The following is a 20,263-nucleotide window of genomic DNA, read 5'->3' as shown; positions in this document are numbered from 1 at the left end:
GTGCAGTTCTAATGACATTTCTTCAGAGGCTCTTGCCTGGTGCTGAACTCTCCCCTGCTCTTCCACCTGCTGTTGGCCTGTGAGCAGCGTGTCCCAAACAATAGGCAGGAAAAAGGAATCTGGGCGAGGAGTGCAGCAGCCCGTAAGCTGTGTAAGGTGACATGGCGGGGGTTGGTACTGCTCGCCCAGCTTGACCCCTGCATGCCACACAACTGACCTTAGTTTTTGTTACATTTTCCTGTAAGGAGGAACCTTCCTTTGGGGATTTGCCATGATGATGATGATGATTTAGTTGCTGCTGCCACTTTCAGTCACTTGGTGTGTGAGGTGGCAGCATAATTGCCCTGCCCCAGCAACTCCTCCCACCAAATCTCCTTCAGCAAGGGGCCCATTTGGCAGGTGGCTGTGTTTGCACTAAACACCCCTCTGCCCAACAGGAAATGAGTCACCTCCTGTCAAGGCCTTCATGTCAGGCACTGCAGTCTCCTCCCCACATCCTGCTCTTCCCTTCTTGGCTCTGTGAAATAGGAAACTCATTAAGTGCTTCCTCTATAGGGAACGCTGACAGAAATGCTACAGGCTGAGCAAGGGTTGTAGATCAATGGAACTGAAACCCTCCTTTCCTCTGGCTGTATTAGCCCCTCAGATGCCTCTCTAGCTTGTTTGCTGGGAGACTCACTTCAGGATCAGATTCCTGAGGAACTAATACAAACTGCAAGAAGAGGATTTCAGATCCTTCTGACCAGCAGTCCCTGCCTCAACTCGAGATGAGGCTGCAGTGGACAGGGCTGCCACAAGTATTTCCATCGCTACTCTGCTCCCTGGAGAGGAAGAACTTGCACATTTCTCATGTACTGCTTGGCAGCTGGTCACCAACCGCCTGGCTGAGCATAAAGTTGCTTTGAAAATGAAAAAAGGAACATTGATGTTGAAAAGATCTCCAGGGGATTACAAACGTCAGCTAGGGATGGGGGAAGCTCCAGAGCTTGCCTGTCGTTTCAAATAGCTGCTTGTTATTAGTAGAAACACCAGAGATGGGAGCAAGCATTTGAGAGAATCCCTCTCCTGGGCCTTGGGGCTGAGAGCAGGTCACAGCAGAGCACCTGACATCCCTCCAAATTCCTTCTGGAGAAGGTAAACGTAGATTCCAGAATTAACTGATTTAAAATTTTATTAGAAAATATTTAAAAATAAACGATACAGAAAATTTGAAGCGTCACTCCCAGAAACCACCAGCTGCATCCGTGTTTCCTGGGTCTGATCTCAGTCACCTTCAATGAGCCCTGTGTGATGTGTTGGGGTCTAAATCTGAGCTCTCCCTGTTCTCCTCTAGATGCCCAAGGAAATGGATTTGAGGCTTTCTCCCTACAGATGCAGAATCTTGGGTTCTAACTCTCATTCTGCATTTGTTTCCTGTCTCCAGTAGATGGCAGCAGGCTCACATACTGGCTGGCAGTTTTGCAGATAGATCAGATACACAGCTGCATTAGAAAAGTTCTGGGAATATTTTGTTTTTCTGTTCCCTGATCTTTGAAAACCTAGGAAATTCTGACCTGGGCAGCTCTTCCCAAGAGACAGCTGCTGAGTGGTAAGTCAGTCATCCCTGCTACAATACAGGCAATCCCCACATATACGCTGTGGATTCAGTAAGGAATTCAGCTACACAAACACCACTCATCAGGTTCCAGCAGAAATTCAGCAACTCCTCTCCCTCTTCCCTCTCCACCAGTCCAGGGCTTGGGGTGCACTCAGATTCTACTCCTTATTGCCATTACAAACTATCTAGATGTTGCCAAAGGGGAGCTGTCGGAGGCAAATGCAATCCATCAGCCATTGTCCAGGACTAGACTTTAATCTGTTCTGAATTTAACTTGCAAAATATCCAATCTCTGTGTTTGGGTTAACCCCTTTGGGTCCATCTCTGATCCAGAGGCAGGTTGCTCCACAGATGTTCCTTGTTGCCTTTTCAGGAAAAGTTCTTGGATTCCTGATTATTTGAGGAAATTTCTTTCCTGTATTTTGAACACTGGTGTAGGCAGTGTCTAGTGTGACAGGGTCAGGCCAGAGGGCTACAGGAGAGTGATAGAAGGCATATATATATTAGCCCCAGATTAAGTAGGTCCCCTTTCCCTGGGTAAGGTAACAGGGAAGGTTCCAGAACAATCAGGAGCTTTCTGGAAACAATTAAGGCAGACAGGCTGATTAGAACACCTGCAGCCAATCAAGAAGCTGCTAGAATCAATTAAGGCAGGCTAATCAGGGTACCTGGGTTTAAAAGGGAGCTCCCTTCAGTTTGTGGTGTGCGTATGAGGAGCTGGGAGCAAGAGGCGCGAGGAGCTGGGAGCAAGAGGTGCAAGGAGCTGAGAGGGTATGCTGCTGGAGGACTGAGGAGTACAAGCATTACCAGACACCAGGAGGAAGGTCCTGTGGTGAGGATAAAGAAGGTGTTTGGAGGAGACCATGGGGAAGTAGCCCAGAGAGTTGTAGCTGTCATGCAGCTGTTACAGGAGCACTGCAATCCACAGGGCTCTGGGCTGGAACCCAGAGTAGAGGGCGGGCCCGGGTTCCCCCCAAAACTTCTCAGCTCCTGATCCAACACAGGAAGATCTCTGAGGCTAGCAAAATCCGCCAATAAGCGCAGGACCCACAAAGGTAGATGAGGAACTTTGTCACAACTGGTGTCAGGGGTGGGATCTGGTGTGCACAGCGCGGTGGAAAAAGGAGGGTGATTTCAAAAAAAAAGGGAGAGGGTTTATTTTTTTTCTCACCACAATGGATGACTTAGTACGGTCATTGATACAAGCTACAGCGGCCCAGCAGGAGGCTACCCGTGTCCAGGCAGCTGCCCAACAGGAGGCAGTGCGGCTGCAGCAAGAGACTAATCGCCTGCTGATTGACCAGGCTGCTCAAGACCGAGCTATGTTGCGGGAACTGGTAAACCAGGTAAAGACTCTTACAGAGCTGAACTGTGGCCATGATAGGACACAGATCATATAGGCCAGCCATTGGCTGCAGAAAATGACGCGGAAGGATGATGTAGAGGCATACCTTCTGGCCTTTGAGAGGACAGCCCTACGGGAGGCCTGGCCTCAAGATCAGTGGTCTGGCATCCTCGCCCCATTCCTGTGTGGGGAGGCCCAGAAGGCCTACTATGATCTGTCTGAAGAGGCTGCGGCAGACTACCCCCAGCTGAAAGCAGAGGTTCTGGTCATCGACCAATACGTGAGGGGGCTACCACCAGACCTTCATGCCTGGGTAAACCAGAACGAACCCTCCACCTATGATGAAGTTGTCGCACTGGTAGAAGGGCGAAGGACGGCGAGGGAGCTTACCCGACCAGTTAAGGAAGAGGCACCCCGGGTTAAACTAGCAGCACCAAGCCCTAGAGCTCGGGTGACTGGGCCACCAGGAGAGCCCAGGTGGAAAAAGAGAGGGGCTGAAGGCCCACCTGAAGCTACAAAGAGTTGGAGCACTGAGGGAGAAGAGGATCGGGATGTTAGACTGCCCAAACCAAGAGACCAGGGAATGCCTAAGGCCCCATACAGATGTTATGCCTGCGGGGAGTGGGGACACATAGCTGCACAGTGTCCCAATGCTGAGGAGCCTATGCAGTGTAACCTGGGGAACTGGGCAGATCCATGCTCCCTAATCCACCTTGTGGGGGTCTCACTAACCCCACATATGTACACCAGACCAGTGAAACTAAATGGGGTGGAGACCACAGCACTGGTTGATTCGGGGAGTGCTATCACACTTATCTCAGGGAAGTTTGTGAAGCGTAGTCAGCTGCTGCAGGCTAAACATATGGGGCTAACATGCGTCCATGGGACAGTTAGTTATTACCCAACCATCCCAGTTTTAAAAATTGAAATCCAGGGGAACACAACTGAGGTAGCAGCAGGTGTAGTCCCTAAACTCCCATACCCGGTGCTCGTAGGGAGGGACTTCCCAGGGTTTGGAGACTTACTCCCAGTAGGAGGACTGGAGAAAGTGGGGAACCCTGAAGTTAGTGAGGCATTCACAGTAGACTGTCAATCCCCAGTCTTCTCTGAAATATCCCCAGATTCGTTTTCCATTTCCAGACAGGGTAGAAAGTAGAAAAGGGAAAGGAGGGCAGCTAAGTCTGACCCACACCCTAATTCCTCTGAACCAGTAGAGGCAACAGAAACTGGCCCCCTGGATCTTAGGCAGATTAGCCCCAGGAGAGGAAATTTTGGACGGGACCAGGCTGAAGACCCAAGGTACGACAACATTAGGAAGGAGGTGACCGAAATAGATGGGGTCCCGTGGAAGGGAAAACCCAGGGACCAGGACCCTACTTCATAATGAAGAAGAATCTCTTATACCGGGTTGCATCAGTACAGGGGCAGAAGGTACAGCAGATCCTAGTACCTCAAAAACACCAGAATGCTGTATTAAGTCTTGCCCATAGTCCTCTTTTTTTGGGGGGCCTTTGGGGGTAGAAAAGACCCTGGCACGGGTCCAGGGACGATTCTTCTGGCCCGGTGTACATGAAGAAGTGTGGAGGTACTGTGCGTCCTGCCTGGAGTGTCAGCTGCACAGTTACCGTCCCCACTTGAGGGCACCTTTGGTACCCCTTCCCATCCCTTTCGAGCAAATAGCCATGAACCTAGTGGGACCCCTGGAGAAGACAGCCACCAATATATACTTGTCATTCTGGATTATGCTACTTGCTACCTAGAAGCCGTCCCCCTGCGGAACACGGCCTCTAAAACGATAGCTAAGGAGTTGGTGAGGATCTTTGCTCGAGTGGGGCTACCAAAGGAGATATTAACAGGCCAAGGTACCCCCTTTATGTCGAAGCTAATGAAGGACCTCTGTACGCTGCTCCATATACATACCTTGAGAACTTCAGTCTATCATCCGCAGACCGATGGGCTGGTAGAAAAGTTTAACCGAACCCTCAAGGCAATGATAAGGAAAGTGGTAAGTCGGGACAGGAAGGATTGGGACACCCTACTATCCTACCTTATGTTTGCAATCCGGGAGGTACCTCAGGCCTCAACTAGGTTTTCCCCCTTTGAGTTATTATATGGACGCTACCCCCGTGGCATACTAGATATCGCAAAAGAAATCTGGGAAGAGGAACCCAATGAGGGGAGAAATATAATAGAGCATGTAATGCAGATGCGAGACCGGATAGCCCGGGTCAACCCTATTGTACAGGAACATTTGGAAAAGGCGCAGGAGGCCCAGCGAACAATCGCCAGGCAAAAGTCCGACAGTTCCAACCAGGGGATCTGGTGATGGTGTTGGTCCCATGGCAGAAAGCAAGCTTTTGGCCCAATTGCAGGGGTCCTATGAGGTGGTTGAACCCATGGGGGAAGTAACCTACAAGGTGCAGCAGCCAGGACGCTGGAAACAAGAACAGATTTATCACATTAACCTCTTAAAGCCTTGGCACCAGTGAGAGGCGTGTGTAGTGGCCCAAGAGACCCCGATCCAGGGAAATAACATGCAGGAGCAGATCAGAATATCCACTGATCTGACACCAAACCAGAAGAAGGAGGTAACTAAGATGATCAACCGATACCAGGACGTGTTTTCAACCAAACCAGGTTGGACCACCAAAGCATATCACCACATTATCACAGACCCTGGGGCAAAGGTAACTTTAAGGCCCTATCGGGTCCCAGCGGCAAAAAGGGAGGAGATCAAGGCAGAGGTAAAAAGGATGTTGGAGCTGGGAGTCATCGAAGAGTCCCACAGTCAGTGGTCAAGCCCGATTGTGTTGGTGCCCAAACCCAATGGCACCACTAGGTTTTGTAATGATTTTCGCCGGCTGAATGAGAGATCCAAATTTGATGCATACCCCGTATCGATGAGTTAGCTGACCGCCTGGGCAATGCCCGATTTTTGACCACCCTTGATTTAACAAAGGGATATTGGCAGATTTCCATTGCCAAAGATGCGAAAGAAAAGGCGGCATTCTGTACCCCAGAGGGTCTGTTTCAATATACTGTTCTTCCTTTTGGACTGCATGGGGCACCTGCCACCTTCTGGCGTCTTATGGACAAGCTCCTACGGCCCCATACCAGACCTGATAAAAGCCTGGGGTCCAGACATGGTGAAGTGGACAGATGCCGCAGAGAAAGCATTCATGGATCTACGGACAGCCCTCTGCAGTAACCCCGTGCTTATAGCCCCAGACTTCAGCAAAGAATTCATTTTACAAACAGATGCATCTGAAGTAGGATTGGGAGCTGTCCCATCACAGATGGTTGGAGATGAAGAACACCCAATCCTCTACCTCAGCAGGAAACTCCTCCTGAGAGAGCAAAAGTATTCCGTGGTTGAGAGAGAGTGCCTCGCTGTGAAATGGGCCATGGAAACACTACGTTATTACCTTCTGGGACAACGGCTTACCCTTGTGACCCACCATGCAGCAATGCAGTGGATGCAGCGAAATAAAGAGAAGAACGCAAGGGTGGCCAGATGGTTCCTGTCCCTACAACCTGTCCAATTCACCATACAACACCGGGCTGGATGCCACCATGGCAATGCAGATGGCTTATCACGGGTACACTGCCTGACGTCCCAAGTTGCCCAACCCCATGGTGTTGAGCAGAGGTGGGGGATATGTGTCAAGGGACAGGGTCAGGCCAGAGTGCTACAGAAGAGTGATAGAAGGCATATATATTAGCCCCAGGTTAAGTAGGTCCCCTTTCCCTGGGTAAGGTAACAGGGAAGGTTCCAGAACAATCAGGAACTTTCTGGAAACAATTAAGGCAGACAGGCTGATTAGAACACCTGCAGCCAATCAAGAAGCTGCTAGAATCAATTAAGGCAGGCTAATCAGGGTACCTGGGTTTAAAAGGGAGCTCTCTTCAGTTTGTGATGCGCGTGTGAGGAGCTGGAAGCAAGAGGCGCAAGGAGCTGAGAGTGAGAGGGTGTGCTGCTGGAGGACTGAGGAGTACAAGCATTATCAGACACCAGGAGGAAGGCCCTGTGGTGAGGATAAAGAAGGTGTTTGGAGGAGGCCACGGAGAAGTAGCCCAGGGAGTTGTAGCTGTCATGCAGCTGTTATAGGAGGCACTATAGACAGCTGCAATCCACAGGGTCCTGGGCTGGAACCCAGAGTAGAGGGCGGGCCCGGGTTCCCCCCAAAACCTCCCAACTCCTGATCCAACACAGGAAGATCTCTGAGGCTAGCAAAATCCACCAATAAGCGCAGGACCCACAAAGGTAGACGAGGAACTTTGTCACACTAGTTACTTTAGCCTCTCCTCTGTTGTGGTGATCATTCCTCTTTTTATGTACTTCATGTCTTCCAGTTTCCATCTCTAGTTTATGGTCAGTGATTCTCTGTCTGATAAGAGTTTGCCTGAGAGATGCACATTTCTCTGAAGTGAGGTATCTGCTAATGGAATAGTTTTGTGCAGGGATCCATAATGTGTGCATATGCACACAACTAACCAGTCACAGAAGAGCATGCATCACACACGCACGCACACAAAGAGCACTAATCAATCTTGGAGGGGCGCTGAGTGGATACACTAGGGTAGGCAACCTATAGCACACATGCCGAAGGCGGCACGCGAGCTGATTTTCAGTGGCACTCACACTGCCTGGGTCCTGGCCACCGGTCTGGGGGGCTCTACATTTTAATTTAATTTTAAATGAAGCTTCTTACACATTTTAAAAACCTTATTTACTTTACATACAACAATAGTTTAGTTATATATTATAGACTTATAGAAAGAGACCTTCTAAAAACGTTAAAATGTATTACTGGCACACGAAACCTTAAATTAGAGTGAATAAATGAAGACTCGGCACACCACTTCTGAAAGGTTGCCGGCCCCTGCACTAGGGTGACCAGATATCCCGATTTTATAGGGACAGTCCCGATATTTGGGACTTTTTTAATATGGGCTCCTATTACTCCCCCACCCCCATCCCAATTTTTCACACTTGCTATCTGGTCACTCTAGGATACACATACATACTGTCTGCCTAACTGAGCTTAGGAGGGTATTCATTTCTCCCACCAACCAGTGGTGGGATACTGTTGGAGACAGTACACTGTATTACTAGACTAAATGGACCACTGATCTTTTCCACTGTATCACTCCTTATGCTCTGAATTATAGCGTTCAGAAACATGTTTAATGAAAGAAGAGATTATACAAAAGAAACATTTCCTACCTTCCTGTATTCACTTTGTTTTCTTCTTTCAGGCTAAAATTGTCTCTGTCAAAGAAGCTGCAGGATTCAAGGAGAAACTGACATGTTTAAAATCACTCCTTTGATCCAAACTGAAGAAAATTGAACCCAAGAACAAAAAATAAAAATGGCAGAATTTACAGGTTATAAGGAGACTTCAAATCGCCACCTTCGATTCAAGTTACAGAGCTTTGGCCGTCGTCTTGATGAACTGGAAGAAGCAACAAAAAATCTCCAGAAAGCAGAGGATGAGCTTCTTGACCTTCAGGACAAGGTTATCCAGGCAGAAGGCAGCAATTCTAGCATGCTGGCTGACGTAGAAGCTCTGAGAAAAAGAGTGCTGAAAATTGAAGGCAAGGATGAAGAAATAAAAAAAGCTGAAGAGCTCTGTCAGTTGATGAAGGAAAAACTGGAGGAGGAGGAAAGTCTCACTCAGGAACTTAAATCAGAAATTGAACAGCTTCAGAAGAGAATGGCAGAACTGGAAAAACTGGAGGAAGCTTTCGGCAGGAGCAAGAATGATTGTACTCAGCTGTGTCTGAGCCTTAATGAAGAAAAAAATTTGACCAAAAAAATATCTACAGAGTTGGAAATACTTAGGATGAAAGTAAAAGAACTTGAAGCATCTGAAGACAGACTGGATAAAACTGAACATAGTTTAGTAAGTGAGTTAGAAAAGCTGAAATCTTTAACACTGAGCTTTGCTAGTGAAAGAAAACACTTCAATGAAAGAGAAAAGCAGAATGAAAAATTAATCCAGGAGCTAACACAAAAACTAGAACAAAACAACAAACTAAATAGGGCAGATCAAACTAGAAATGCATCAAACCTGCTAGAAAGATCATCAAATAGTCTTCTGGATAGAAATGACCTGAGAATTGAAGATGACTTGACCTCTGCATTGCCCTCTAAAGAAACCAGAAGAAAGGGAAGCTTGGATTACCTAAAGCATGTAGAAAATGAAACCAGAAATAAATCAGAAAATCAAAAGAATAAAAATCAAGAAGACAACAAAGTGAAAGATCTCAACCAAGAAATTGAGAAACTTAAAACTCAAATTAAACATTTTGAATCTTTAGAAGAAGAACTTAAAAAAATGAAAGCCAAAAATAATGACCTGCAAGATAGTTATCTGAGTGAACAGAATAAAAACAAGCTCCTGACTGGTCAATTGGAAGAAATTAAAATTCAAATAAAGAAACAAAAGGATATGGAGAATGGTGAGGTGGAAAGTGAAGAAATGAGCTTCCCCAGCAGAATTAGACATGACAGACCTAAATACAGAGGTATCACAGCTGAGCCGGCAATTTCAAAACACAAGTCACGGGAGCTTTCACCTCAGCATAGACGAGAAAGGACACGGAACAGAGAATTCTCTTCCAATAATGACAGTTATACCACAAGTAGCAAGCAAGTTCCCAGTCCAAGTTTAATTACTAGGAGAACAGTAAAGGCATCTAGTACATCTGCTCTACTAGACACTGTGATTACTGATACAAAAAGAATGGAAGACAAATCAGCAGTTGCTACATATTTATCTATGCAGAAAGATAGTGGTGCTCCACAAAATGAAGTGAAGAAATCGAGAGAGCAGCCATCTGTGCTGAGTCGATACCCACCGGCTGCACATGAGCACAAATCTTGGAAAGCATCTTCCAAACCTGGGAATGAAAGTGGACTGAAGACCAAAGTTGAAAAGCCATCTCAAATATTTAGTGATGTTTGCCAAGGTACCTCTGATGAAAAATCAAGCAAAGGAGAAATGACTGTATCTTTGACTGAAAAGATGAAAACAAGCCAAGCAGAGATGTCTGATCTATGTGTAGAGATACCCTTTATGAAAAGTAACCATGCACCATCCAATGAAACAGCTTCATCATATAGATACCATATCTCTTCTCAGATGTTAGCAGCTGAATCCACCAGCTCTAAAGCAGAAGCAGCAACAGTCTCTGTTTTATCTCACAGACAGTCCCCAGAAGGGAAATCTAAAAGAACAATAAACTCCCAAGAAAGAGAATTTACAGACATTTTTCATGAAAATACAAAGCCTCCAACTTTATTAAAGTATTCAAACAGCTCAAGAAGTCAAGAAGACATCTTACAGATTCTCACAAGTCAAGGTAAGGAAGGAATGGACCAATCTTCACCATCAGTTACAGGTCAGACAAATGTTGGCATAAAATCTGACTCTTTGAGATCCAAAGCCATCAAACCAGCTAGCCATGAAAAACTTAGTACAGATGAGGATATTGGTAAAAGCACCAATGCTGCCACTGAATCAGAACTGGAGACGAGAAAGAAACCCAGTTCCAGAGAATTCTCAAGCTCCAGAGGAGTTCTCAGAGCATCTCTCTTTGAAAATGATAAAAATACTGGAAATGAAGATGACACCCCCAAATCCATAAAGACATCTTCAGATGCCGCCAGCGTAGGATTGAAATCCAGAAGGTCATTCAGCCCTAGAGAAGCTTTGAGATCAAAAGCCATCATTAAACCTGTAATAATTGAAAAGGACATGAAAGAAGTAATGGGAGGGGCTGGGTCTGAGGAATACTCTCAAAAACAGAAATCTCTCTTTAAAACTGTGACAAATAAAATGACAAGCAGCATAACAATCTTCCCCTCTGAGCCAGCCAACACAAGGACCAACACAAATGAAGCCGCAAAGGAAAGATGTACGTCTACCAGCAATATTCGAGTCACTCCAAATGAGCTATCAACCATAACAAACAACATCAGCACACCCTTTGATATCTCAATTAATAAGAGTGATACTGCTCTGAAATTATCTGAGGCAGATAAAATTGGGGATTTAGCTCTGAGAAACAGGACAGAAACACTAATCTCAAGAAGCAGTATTATGATAAAACCTTCTGAACTCATTGAGAAGAACAATTGTGAGCCATCCTTAGAATCAATCCGCTGGAAAAGCCATGGGTCTTTAGAAGCAGATTCACCAGAGACAAAACACATCACTCTGAGAAGTTCTTGGAGGACAAGGCGGGGATTACAATCTTTGGAAGACTCTCAGATCAAAGTGGAAAAAAATACAGCTTCCACTCGTACAAAGGCATGCAAGTCATCTACAGACCTCTCTGAAACAGAAGGGGCCAATGCAAGAATACATTTACTTGAGCAGAATTCAAGAAAGTCCAGGGCCACTATTAATTCTTGGAATACCCCTGAATTAGAATTCCGAAGGACCCAAAGTAGCTTGAGTGCATCTGAGCTATCTACTCGAAGGAGCTACGTCCATGATCCCATCACTGCTTCTACTTGGAATCGCATGACATTACCAGTAAGTGTTCTCTGTTTTCTGTTACTTTTAACTGTCATTCTCTTTTTGAAATTGTCCACTAATTGTAGGATGCCCAACTTGAAATACTAACAGTTCTGATTTTCAGAGGCGTTACATTCCCACAGCTCCTGTTCACTTCAACTGATTACCTAACTATTGAGGCATCCAAATTAATTAGCGACTTTGGAAAATTGGGCGGATTAGTTGTGTTCCCATCTGCCTCATTCTTGTACTGCTCTCTGTGTAAATAAAGCCATACTCATCTGTTCTTGCCAAAGCTAAGAGAGGAAATAATTGGTCCCACTTAGTCATGAGCCTATATGTCTTTTAAAGTCAAGCTTTGCAAGGTAGAGTCAGCAGGAAATAGCAAAGAATTCATTTAAAGAGTGCTGCACTGCTTCAGTCTGAACTTTCAACTTCCATTTTTAAAGGGACGCTGGCTGTGTCACCTCCATGTGTGACATACCTCAAACGGCTCCCTGGAACATGTCCTAGCAGACCACAGAGAGACGGCTGGTTGTGTGGTGCTGCCATCTCCTCCTAGTTCCAAGTTGTTAGATCACCTTGAGAAAAAGCTTAAAACACATGAACTACTTTCCTAGCATTACTTTTCCTTGCTATTGAGTATGTTATTCAGTTGTCAGTGAGAGGAGAGCTTGCATAAGGGGAAATCCAGGAGATGTTCTCACTGTTACGATGTGGTTCTCTCTCTGAAGAGGACTGAGAATCCCTGACATTAAAATATTCATCTGGTGGGGTGTGTCCATTCTGGCCATGCTAAATATGTGTTTTAATTACTGTTCGAGTTCAATGTACCCACTCTTTATGCAGTATCTATACAATACAAACAGCAGGGGCGCCCTCATTAACTCCCACAGCCATTTTCAGTGTTGGTTTGAAGCACAAATAAAGTACAGAAGAGATCAAAGGTCTGTAGGGTGGTTGTGAAAGGGAGGGAATTCTCAGCCAAATGAATTTGCCACTGAACAAAGGTTTCCATTTGGGAATATAGATGAAGATGTGAGAGGGTATTTTTGTTTTCCAAACCTTGCTTTGTTCCCTAGAACCAACTTCACCTCTCGGGGATTAAGCATACAATGCAACACGGCTTTACTTTGTAGCATCTATTGTCATTAGAGAGTTAGGGTCAGATTATCAAAGATATTTGGGCACCTAAAGATGCAGATGGGCACCTAGTGGATCTATATTTGACCTAATAGGCATGTTTGAAAATCCCACTAGGTACATTTCTTCTTTGAGTAGCTGAAGACATATATTCCAAGTAGGTGTGTGCGCATCCCAAACGCTGGAGCTGGAGACTTTTGCCTAGCAGAACCATTAGAGGGGCAGCATCTGGCAATATGAGATGGCACCGCCCCAGCCCCCTTCAGTTCCTTCTCATCACCCATCGTCTGGAGTCAGAGCTCGTGTGGTGGTGATTTTCACAACCTTACATTAATCTTTTTTGTGTAGCTTATTGTACATAGTTAAGAGTTTTAATAAAAAAAAAATAGAGGGTATTAGTGGCTGTGCCCCCTCCCCCCCGATGCCCTCCCCAGGTTTAAGCATTGTCCTTCGTGTGGAGTAGCGTTTCCCAACAGTGACCCCACACACAGTGCTTGCTCTGCCCTGGCAAAGCCCATCTTAAGGAGCGCTGTTCATCTGTAGATCGTTCAAGAGGAGGACTCAGGTGGTGCAGGTCCTTTGCCTCAAACAGCACCTGCTTGAACAAGCCACGTGGCTTGAGCCCACACAGGGGACTATCTCGGGCCGCAGATTGCCCTGGGGCTCAGAAAGTGCTGCTGCCTCTTGTTCTGGGGTAGTGACCTCTCCGAAGAGGCACAGGAATCGTTCTCCATTGTTGGCACCAAAGAAGGGTTGTCCAAGGGGAACTCTTCTGCCTTCCCTGGCATGGGACCAGTCCTGGTGCGCAGGATGGCATGTGTACATCTGTTCCTCCTTTTGGTACAGGGCAGGAAGGGCAGAAACCCTGTACTGTTGACTCCAGTTCTGGCCTCCAGGCATCTATTTAGAGTCCAGTACTGACTGGAGGGATGCCAGTACTGACCGTGTCTGTGATGTCAGCATACCAGGCTGTAGCGGACTTACTGTGCCTTTTGGTCTCGTCATCGCTGCTGGTCAAAGACTTTGCGAGGCTGGTGTCTGCAGTGGCCCCCCAATTAATGAGGTGCTCCTCAAACCTGTGAGTGCTCTTTGAGGTACACGGGCTTCGTTACCGCCAGTGGTCAAGTGCTTGGAGAAGCGCTATTTTGTGGCTGTTCAGGCATACAAGGGGGTCTATTCCCATCTGGCCCCAAACTCCCTGGTGGTCATGGCAGGACAGGTTCAAGTCCACGTCCAAAGACAGAGAGACTAAGCATTTGGACCTTTTGGGCAGAAAGGTATGCACCTCCTAATGGTTACAGATGAGGATTGTGAACCAGCAAGCTTTATTGTCCAAATATGACTTTCTCAATTGGTTGACTATGGCCAAATTTGAGGAGCAGTTGCCTGAAGTGTCTTGTGATGAGTCTTGTGTGTTTGTCACCAAAGACTGCTTGATGGCCAAGATGTCTTTGCAATCCGCCCTTGATATTGCGGACACCTCAACCAAAGTGATGGCCTTGGTGATTACTATGAGGAGGGCTTCCTGTCTCCAAAACTCAGGGATTGCTCTGGATGTCCAGCAAACAATCGAAGACTTGCCTTTTGATGGCAGAGCCTTGTTTTCAGACAAGATTGAAACCCTGCTTTCCTTTAAGGATTCCAGGGCTACCGTAAGGTCTTTGGGGGTGCATATGCTGCCCATGCAGAGACACCACTACGGGGCACAGCAACAACAACTGTACAGACGACAGCATCCTTTTGTCAGCCCTTCTCCTCGAGACAGTGAGACTAATCTAGGAAGAGGGAAAGGTCTCACAAGAGGAAGCACTTGAGCTCAGGGCCTGGCTGGGCTGTTCGCCCTCCTTTTGCACCTGTTAAGCGCCCATTTTGACTCGTTGGTCCAGAGCACCGTTCCAGTTCTTCTTCCACTCTCATTGCCTCCCACCCTCTGTTCCATTGGGGACAGGCTGGTCTGCTTTTATAATGCCTGGGTCTCAATTACCTCTGACAGCTGGGTCATAGACACACTGTAAGATTGGGCTATCCCAACCAATTTCTCTCCACGCACCAGCCCCACTCTTCAGGGACCCCTCTCATGAGATGCTGCTCTTCGAGCCGGTCAGCTGTCTGCTAATGTTGGGAACGGTGGAGGAAGTTCCGCAAAAACCCCAGCGTCATGGTTTCTACTCCTGGTACTTCCTGATACCAAAATCCAAGGGCAAGACGAGGCCCATCCTCAACCTTTGTGGACTCAACAAATTAATCAGATATGTGAGGTTCCACATGGTCACACTCTTCGCTGTCTGCCCTCCTCTGTCTTAGAGTGACTGGTTTGCTGCTCTTCAGGATGCTTATTTTCATGTGGCCATTCTACCAAGTCACAGGAAGTTTCTTTGCTTCTTAGTAGGAGAATGCCATTTTCAGTACATAGTTCTCTCATTCGGCTTTCTTCCCCTTCTCCTTCCCCCTCCCCCCTCCCCCCCGAGTTTTCACCAAATATATGGCATTGGTCATGGCATACCTCTGACGGAAGGGAATCCACATCTTCCCCTACCTTGATTACCAGTTGCTAAGGGGCAGTTCCAGAGAGGAGGTTCTTGCCCATGTTAACACTGCATACCATTTACTCAACCAATTGGAACTCATTCTAAACACCACTAAGTCAACCTTGGCTCCCACTCAACAAATGGAGTTCACTGGGGCTCTGTTAGATTCCACAAAGTTGAGGGTGTTCTTGCTGAGCGACTGCTTCCTGGCAATTCAACAAATGTGTCTCCGTCTACAATCGCAACCTTCCATGACAGTTTGCGTGTGTTTGAGCCTGTTGGGCCATCTGTCCAGTTGCACCCAGGTGGTCTAGTTTGCCAGGTTGCGTCTTCACCCTCTTGTGATGTGGCTCAGGACAGTTTACCGCCCAGCCCTGCATCTCTGGACTGGTTGATTCACCTTCCTCCACTGGTCTAGAGTCCCTGCACTGGTGGGAGTCCCTGTGCAACTTGTGCCAAGGAGTTCCTTTCACTTGGCCCTCCCCGATCAAATCAGTGATTAACATTCATCCCTTCTGGGTTGGGGGGCGCATTTGGACTTGTTGAGGGTGTAGGGCCTGTGGTTGGAACAGGAAGCCTTGTTCCACATCAATGTATTGGGGCTTCAGGCTATCTACAATGCATGTTGTGCCTTCCAGGACCGCATCAGGCATTCAGTGGTTCACTTACTCACCAATAATACCACCACAATGTACTATGTGAACAAACAAAGGGGAGCCCACTCCAGATTGGCTCTAGGCAGAGCAATCAACCTATGGCAGTTCTGCATCAAAGAAAACATCACCCTGGTAGCTGTCCACTTGCCAGGGGTGCAGAGCCATCTTGCAGAGTGTCTCAGCAGGTTTTTTTCCCAGAGCCACGAATGGTCCCTTAAAGGAGTGTCCTTCAGATTGTTTTTGCAGCATGGGGCATCCCCATGATCGATTTATTTGCAACGGGGGAAAACAAAGAGTGTCACCTATTCTGCTCTCTGGGAGGGTCTCAGCCCAGGCTCTCTCTGACACTTTCTACTACAGCTGGCAGTCGACTCTCTTATATGTCTTCCCTCCTGTCCCAATCATTCCCTAGGTCATTGCCAAGCTCAAGGTGCATCAAGCCAGGGTCGTCCTGATTGCCCTGGCATGCCTGAGACAGTGTTTTTTTTTCGGGCCTCCTTGTTTTGTCAGATCAGCCTCCCATGCCGCTACCTCTCCTTCCCAACCTCTTCACACAGATGCATTCTGCATCTGACAATCAGCTCCCTACACCTTACGGCATGGCTGCTGCATGGCTGAATGAAAAGGAAGAACATTGCTTGGATGCTGTGAAACCTTCCACTTGGACAGCCTATTTGGCAAAATGGAAGAACAGGGACTTCCATCCAGCACATCTTGGAGTACCTGCTACACCTTCAGAAATCGAGCTTGGCACTCAGTTCTCTGAGAATGCACTTGGCAGCACTATCCGTGTTTCATCCATCTATTCAAGGGAAATCAGATTTTTTCCAACGCCATGGTGACAAGGACTTCTCTGCCTGCATCCTCTGGTCTGAGGGCCAGTCCCCTTGTGGGACCTAAACACTGTTTTAGCAGCTCTTATGGGACCTCCATTCAAGCCCCATGCTTCCTGCCCATTGCTCCTCCTGTCTCAGAAAACTGCATTCTTGGTAGCAATTGCCTCTGGGGCCTCCTTACACACAGTTTTCCACGGACAAGGTAATGATCTAGCCACACCCAAAGTTCTTATCCAACGTGGTCTCTCAGTTGCATTTGAACCAGGTGGTGTATTTTCCCCTAAGCCACATTCCTCCGCAGAGGAGCAACGCCTCCAAACGTTAGACACTAAATAGGACTTAACTGTTTCGTGCTTCACCTTGCATGTTCATATCCTATGCGGACTGCATGAAGGGACAAGCAGTGTCTGCACAGGCTATCTCAAGATGGATAATGTCTTGTATTCAGACTGCGTATGAGATAGCGCCAGCTATGATTCCACTGCAGATATGGGCTCATTCCACGAGAGCACAGGCACATTGGTGATGTTCCTCCGTGATATTTCCATATCGGACATTTGCATGTGGCCATCCATCCATACATTTATGGACCATTACATGATCACTGCATGTTCCAGAGTAGATGCTAATGTTAGAAGAACAGTCCTGAGATCCTATTCAGATAGACTCCGAGCCCCGCCTCTGGATGGGGGTACTGTTTGTAAGTCACCTACTGGGCACACACATCTGCATCTACTCAAAGAAGAAATGGTTACTTACTGTAACTGTGGTTCTTTGAGATGTGATGAAGACGTGTATTCCACAACCTGCCCTCCATCACCTCTGCATTGGAGTCTTCCCCTAGACATTTGGTGCGAAGGAACTTAGGGAGGTTGGGGCGGCGCTGCTTCATATACGGGTTATAGACACAAGGCGCAAACACTGTCCCTCTACAGGTACTGCTAGGCCTGTCCAGTGTGCACACAATTACTTGGAATACACATCTGCATCACATCTCGAAGAACCACAGTTACAGTAACTGTTTGTCAAGGTATTTAGGTACCTAAATGAATCTGGCCCTGAGATAGTACAGTTAGCACTGAGTTCTCTGTTGCTCAACTGTTATTTAAGAGTATAGGTAAGAAGGAAGGAAGATATTCTAGCTCAGTGGTTCTCAAAGCCGGTCTGCCGCTTGTTCAGGGAAAGCCCCTGGCGGGCCGGGCCGGTTTGTTTACCTGCCATGTCCGAAGGTTCAGCCGATCGCAGCTCCCACTGGCCGCGGTTCGCTGCGCCAGGCCAATGGGGGCTGCGGGAAGGGTGGCCAGCACGTCCCTCGGCCTACGCCGCTTCCCATAGCCCCCATTGGCCTGGAGCAGCGAACCGCGGCCAGTGGGAGCTGCGGGAAACGGCGAGGGCCGAAGGATGTGCTGGCCGTCCTTCCCCCGCCCCTATTGGCCTGGAGCAGCGAACCGCAGCCAGTGGGAGCTGTGGACACAGCAGGAAAACAAACCAGTCTGGCCTGCCAGGGACTTTCCCCGAACAAGCGGTGGAGCGGCTTTGAGAACCACTGTTCTAGCTGGTATTTTAAATGAGATGGAGGGTGCCTGAGGGATCTTGGAAGGCTGGAGATGTAGAAGGGAAAGTTTTTTCATTGAGATGAGATTGTGTGCAGGGAGAGGCTTCGGGAGGAGAGACCAGAGATAAATAAAGAATACATGATGGCATGGACTACAGGATTTTTTGGCTTCAGTTTGGAATAAACACATCTTACATGCATGGCAGAGCTATGAATGTGTTAGCAGTGCAGCCCAAATGAAGCTTTTATCCAACATTACACATTTGAGTGGTCATGTACTTAGCACCTTGAGTCAACTTTCCAGACCTTCGAGGGATAGAAAAGGTCTGTACTGCCTAACCTCGAAGAGCATGAGTCAACCCAGTTGTATGATTTTGGGGATCTAAGTGTGAGCCTTTCCCTGCAACTGTGAAGGCTAGCAACAGGTAGGTAACATTTTTTTTAGATGAAAGCTGAGCTTCTCACACAATAACATGACTCCAGGAGCTTGCTCTTTGAGAAAAACAACAAATATTGTTAGATTTGCAATAAAATTGTAAAAGTTGGCAACCCTGAAAATTATACATTTGAGAAATCTCAAAAAAATCCCCTAAAGGATCTAGGTCTATAGCTGGGGGATCTGCTAGGGCTACTGTATTCCACAGGAAGACCCTTCTAAGTGACATATAACACCAATCTTTACTTTGGCAGGGGGTGAGTTATCGGACCTTAAATCTGCTGCCTGTTCAGGACCATGCTATTACCAACTTTGGGAGTTCAAATACCATGATACAGCTCCCTGCCCCCCAAATCACAAGTTTGTCTGTCAAATAATAATTTTTAAAAATCATTGGTGTTGTCTGGTTTTTGTGCTAAGCTGGGCTCCTTGTGTGTGTGTTTCATGATGCAAATTCAACACACTCACAAACTGGGGGCACCTACCCACTTCTGGCTGATGGGAGGGACACACTCCCCAGGACCTTCCTGTCCTTCCCCCAGGAGGCTTCCCCCTGCTCTCCTATCTCCCCTATCCTGTCCCCTGCTTCAACTGCACAGAGCCCAGCTGCAGCAATTGCTGCGGCAAGGGCAGCTGACTGAGCAGGGGTTGGGAATGGAGGGCCAATGCACCTGCCTTCTCTCCACCGCCCCACTCTCCCCCAGCATTGTTCTACCCTCTCCATGCAGCATGGTGGGAGGTTAAATAGGGCTGAAGCTGCTGCCACTCCCTGGGCTAGGGCCCTGCTCTGCACGCAGACAGGAGAAAGCTGAGGCTTCCCAGCTTGCTGAGGCCAGGTGTGAGACCCAATGTATGACAGAGACCCTGACTAGGGGACACTAAAATCGTTCATGCAGGGAGCTAAACTTTGGTGGGATGTGTCCCTCGGTGCCACTCTGTAACCTCAGCCTCAGGACTCTTCACTTCTGATAGAAAGAGGGTAGTAAAATGAGTGGGCAGGAAATCTGTGAGGAGCAGGCAGCTTTAGTCTTCAGCATCATCATCAGCTGTTGGAAGCTCTGCCCTGTAGGACCCAGCAAACCTGGCGGCGGCATTTCAGGTGCTGACCAATTGAAACTGTCAGCCAAAGCCAGCAGCTCAGGCTGTGGGGAGTTCCCTCTGGTGGTCACAGGCAGAAATGCACCTGCACAAACCAGTCAGTCAGAAATTCTTGAGCTACTCAAGAGACCACAAGATGTAACAAACTGTGAATGTTGTCAACATTACATGTCCAGCCCCTCAGACACTCTGGGAGATTCCACACTTCAGAGGAAAGAAGCAGGAGTTTCTCTGGCGGGTTCTTTTAAAAACTGTTTGAAGCTGGCCAGAGGCTTGGAATGTTAGAATTTTTCCTATGAAGATGGACTAGCAGGCAGAGAGCAGGCCCACAAGTCAAAGGTGCAAGATACTTGCAGTTTATCCAGTGGCTCTGCTATTAATTACAGTGGTAGCACTGGCTCCTCCATGGAGCTGAGCTGTATATTAAAGCAGCAGTGGTATGAGAATTAAGTTCCCATCCTCTCCCTCACTCTAAACATTTTCAGACTTTCTCCTTCCAGGCTGAAATTTTATGTCTTTGGCTGCTGCCTGAAGGTGAATT

General features: G+C 47.4%; 1 protein-coding gene across 2 annotated transcripts in view; it reads left to right on the top strand.

Moving 5' to 3' along the window:
* The window catches only part of LUZP1 (leucine zipper protein 1), a 79,344-nt gene that overhangs the window by 31,868 nt on the left and 27,213 nt on the right, over positions 1–20,263 (top strand). For both annotated transcript variants that reach the window (XM_054011866.1, XM_054011867.1), the window contains exon 2: positions 8,202–11,488. In XM_054011866.1, the coding sequence (XP_053867841.1) occupies positions 8,315–11,488 (3,174 nt within the window). In that variant the 5' untranslated portion in view covers positions 8,202–8,314. The remainder of the gene's footprint in view (positions 1–8,201; positions 11,489–20,263) is intronic.

The sequence above is a fragment of the Malaclemys terrapin genome, chromosome 22 (genome assembly GCF_027887155.1).
Source record: "Malaclemys terrapin pileata isolate rMalTer1 chromosome 22, rMalTer1.hap1, whole genome shotgun sequence".
NCBI classification, from domain to species: domain Eukaryota; kingdom Metazoa; phylum Chordata; order Testudines; family Emydidae; genus Malaclemys; species Malaclemys terrapin.
This window is presented reverse-complemented; position numbering and strand designations above follow the sequence as displayed.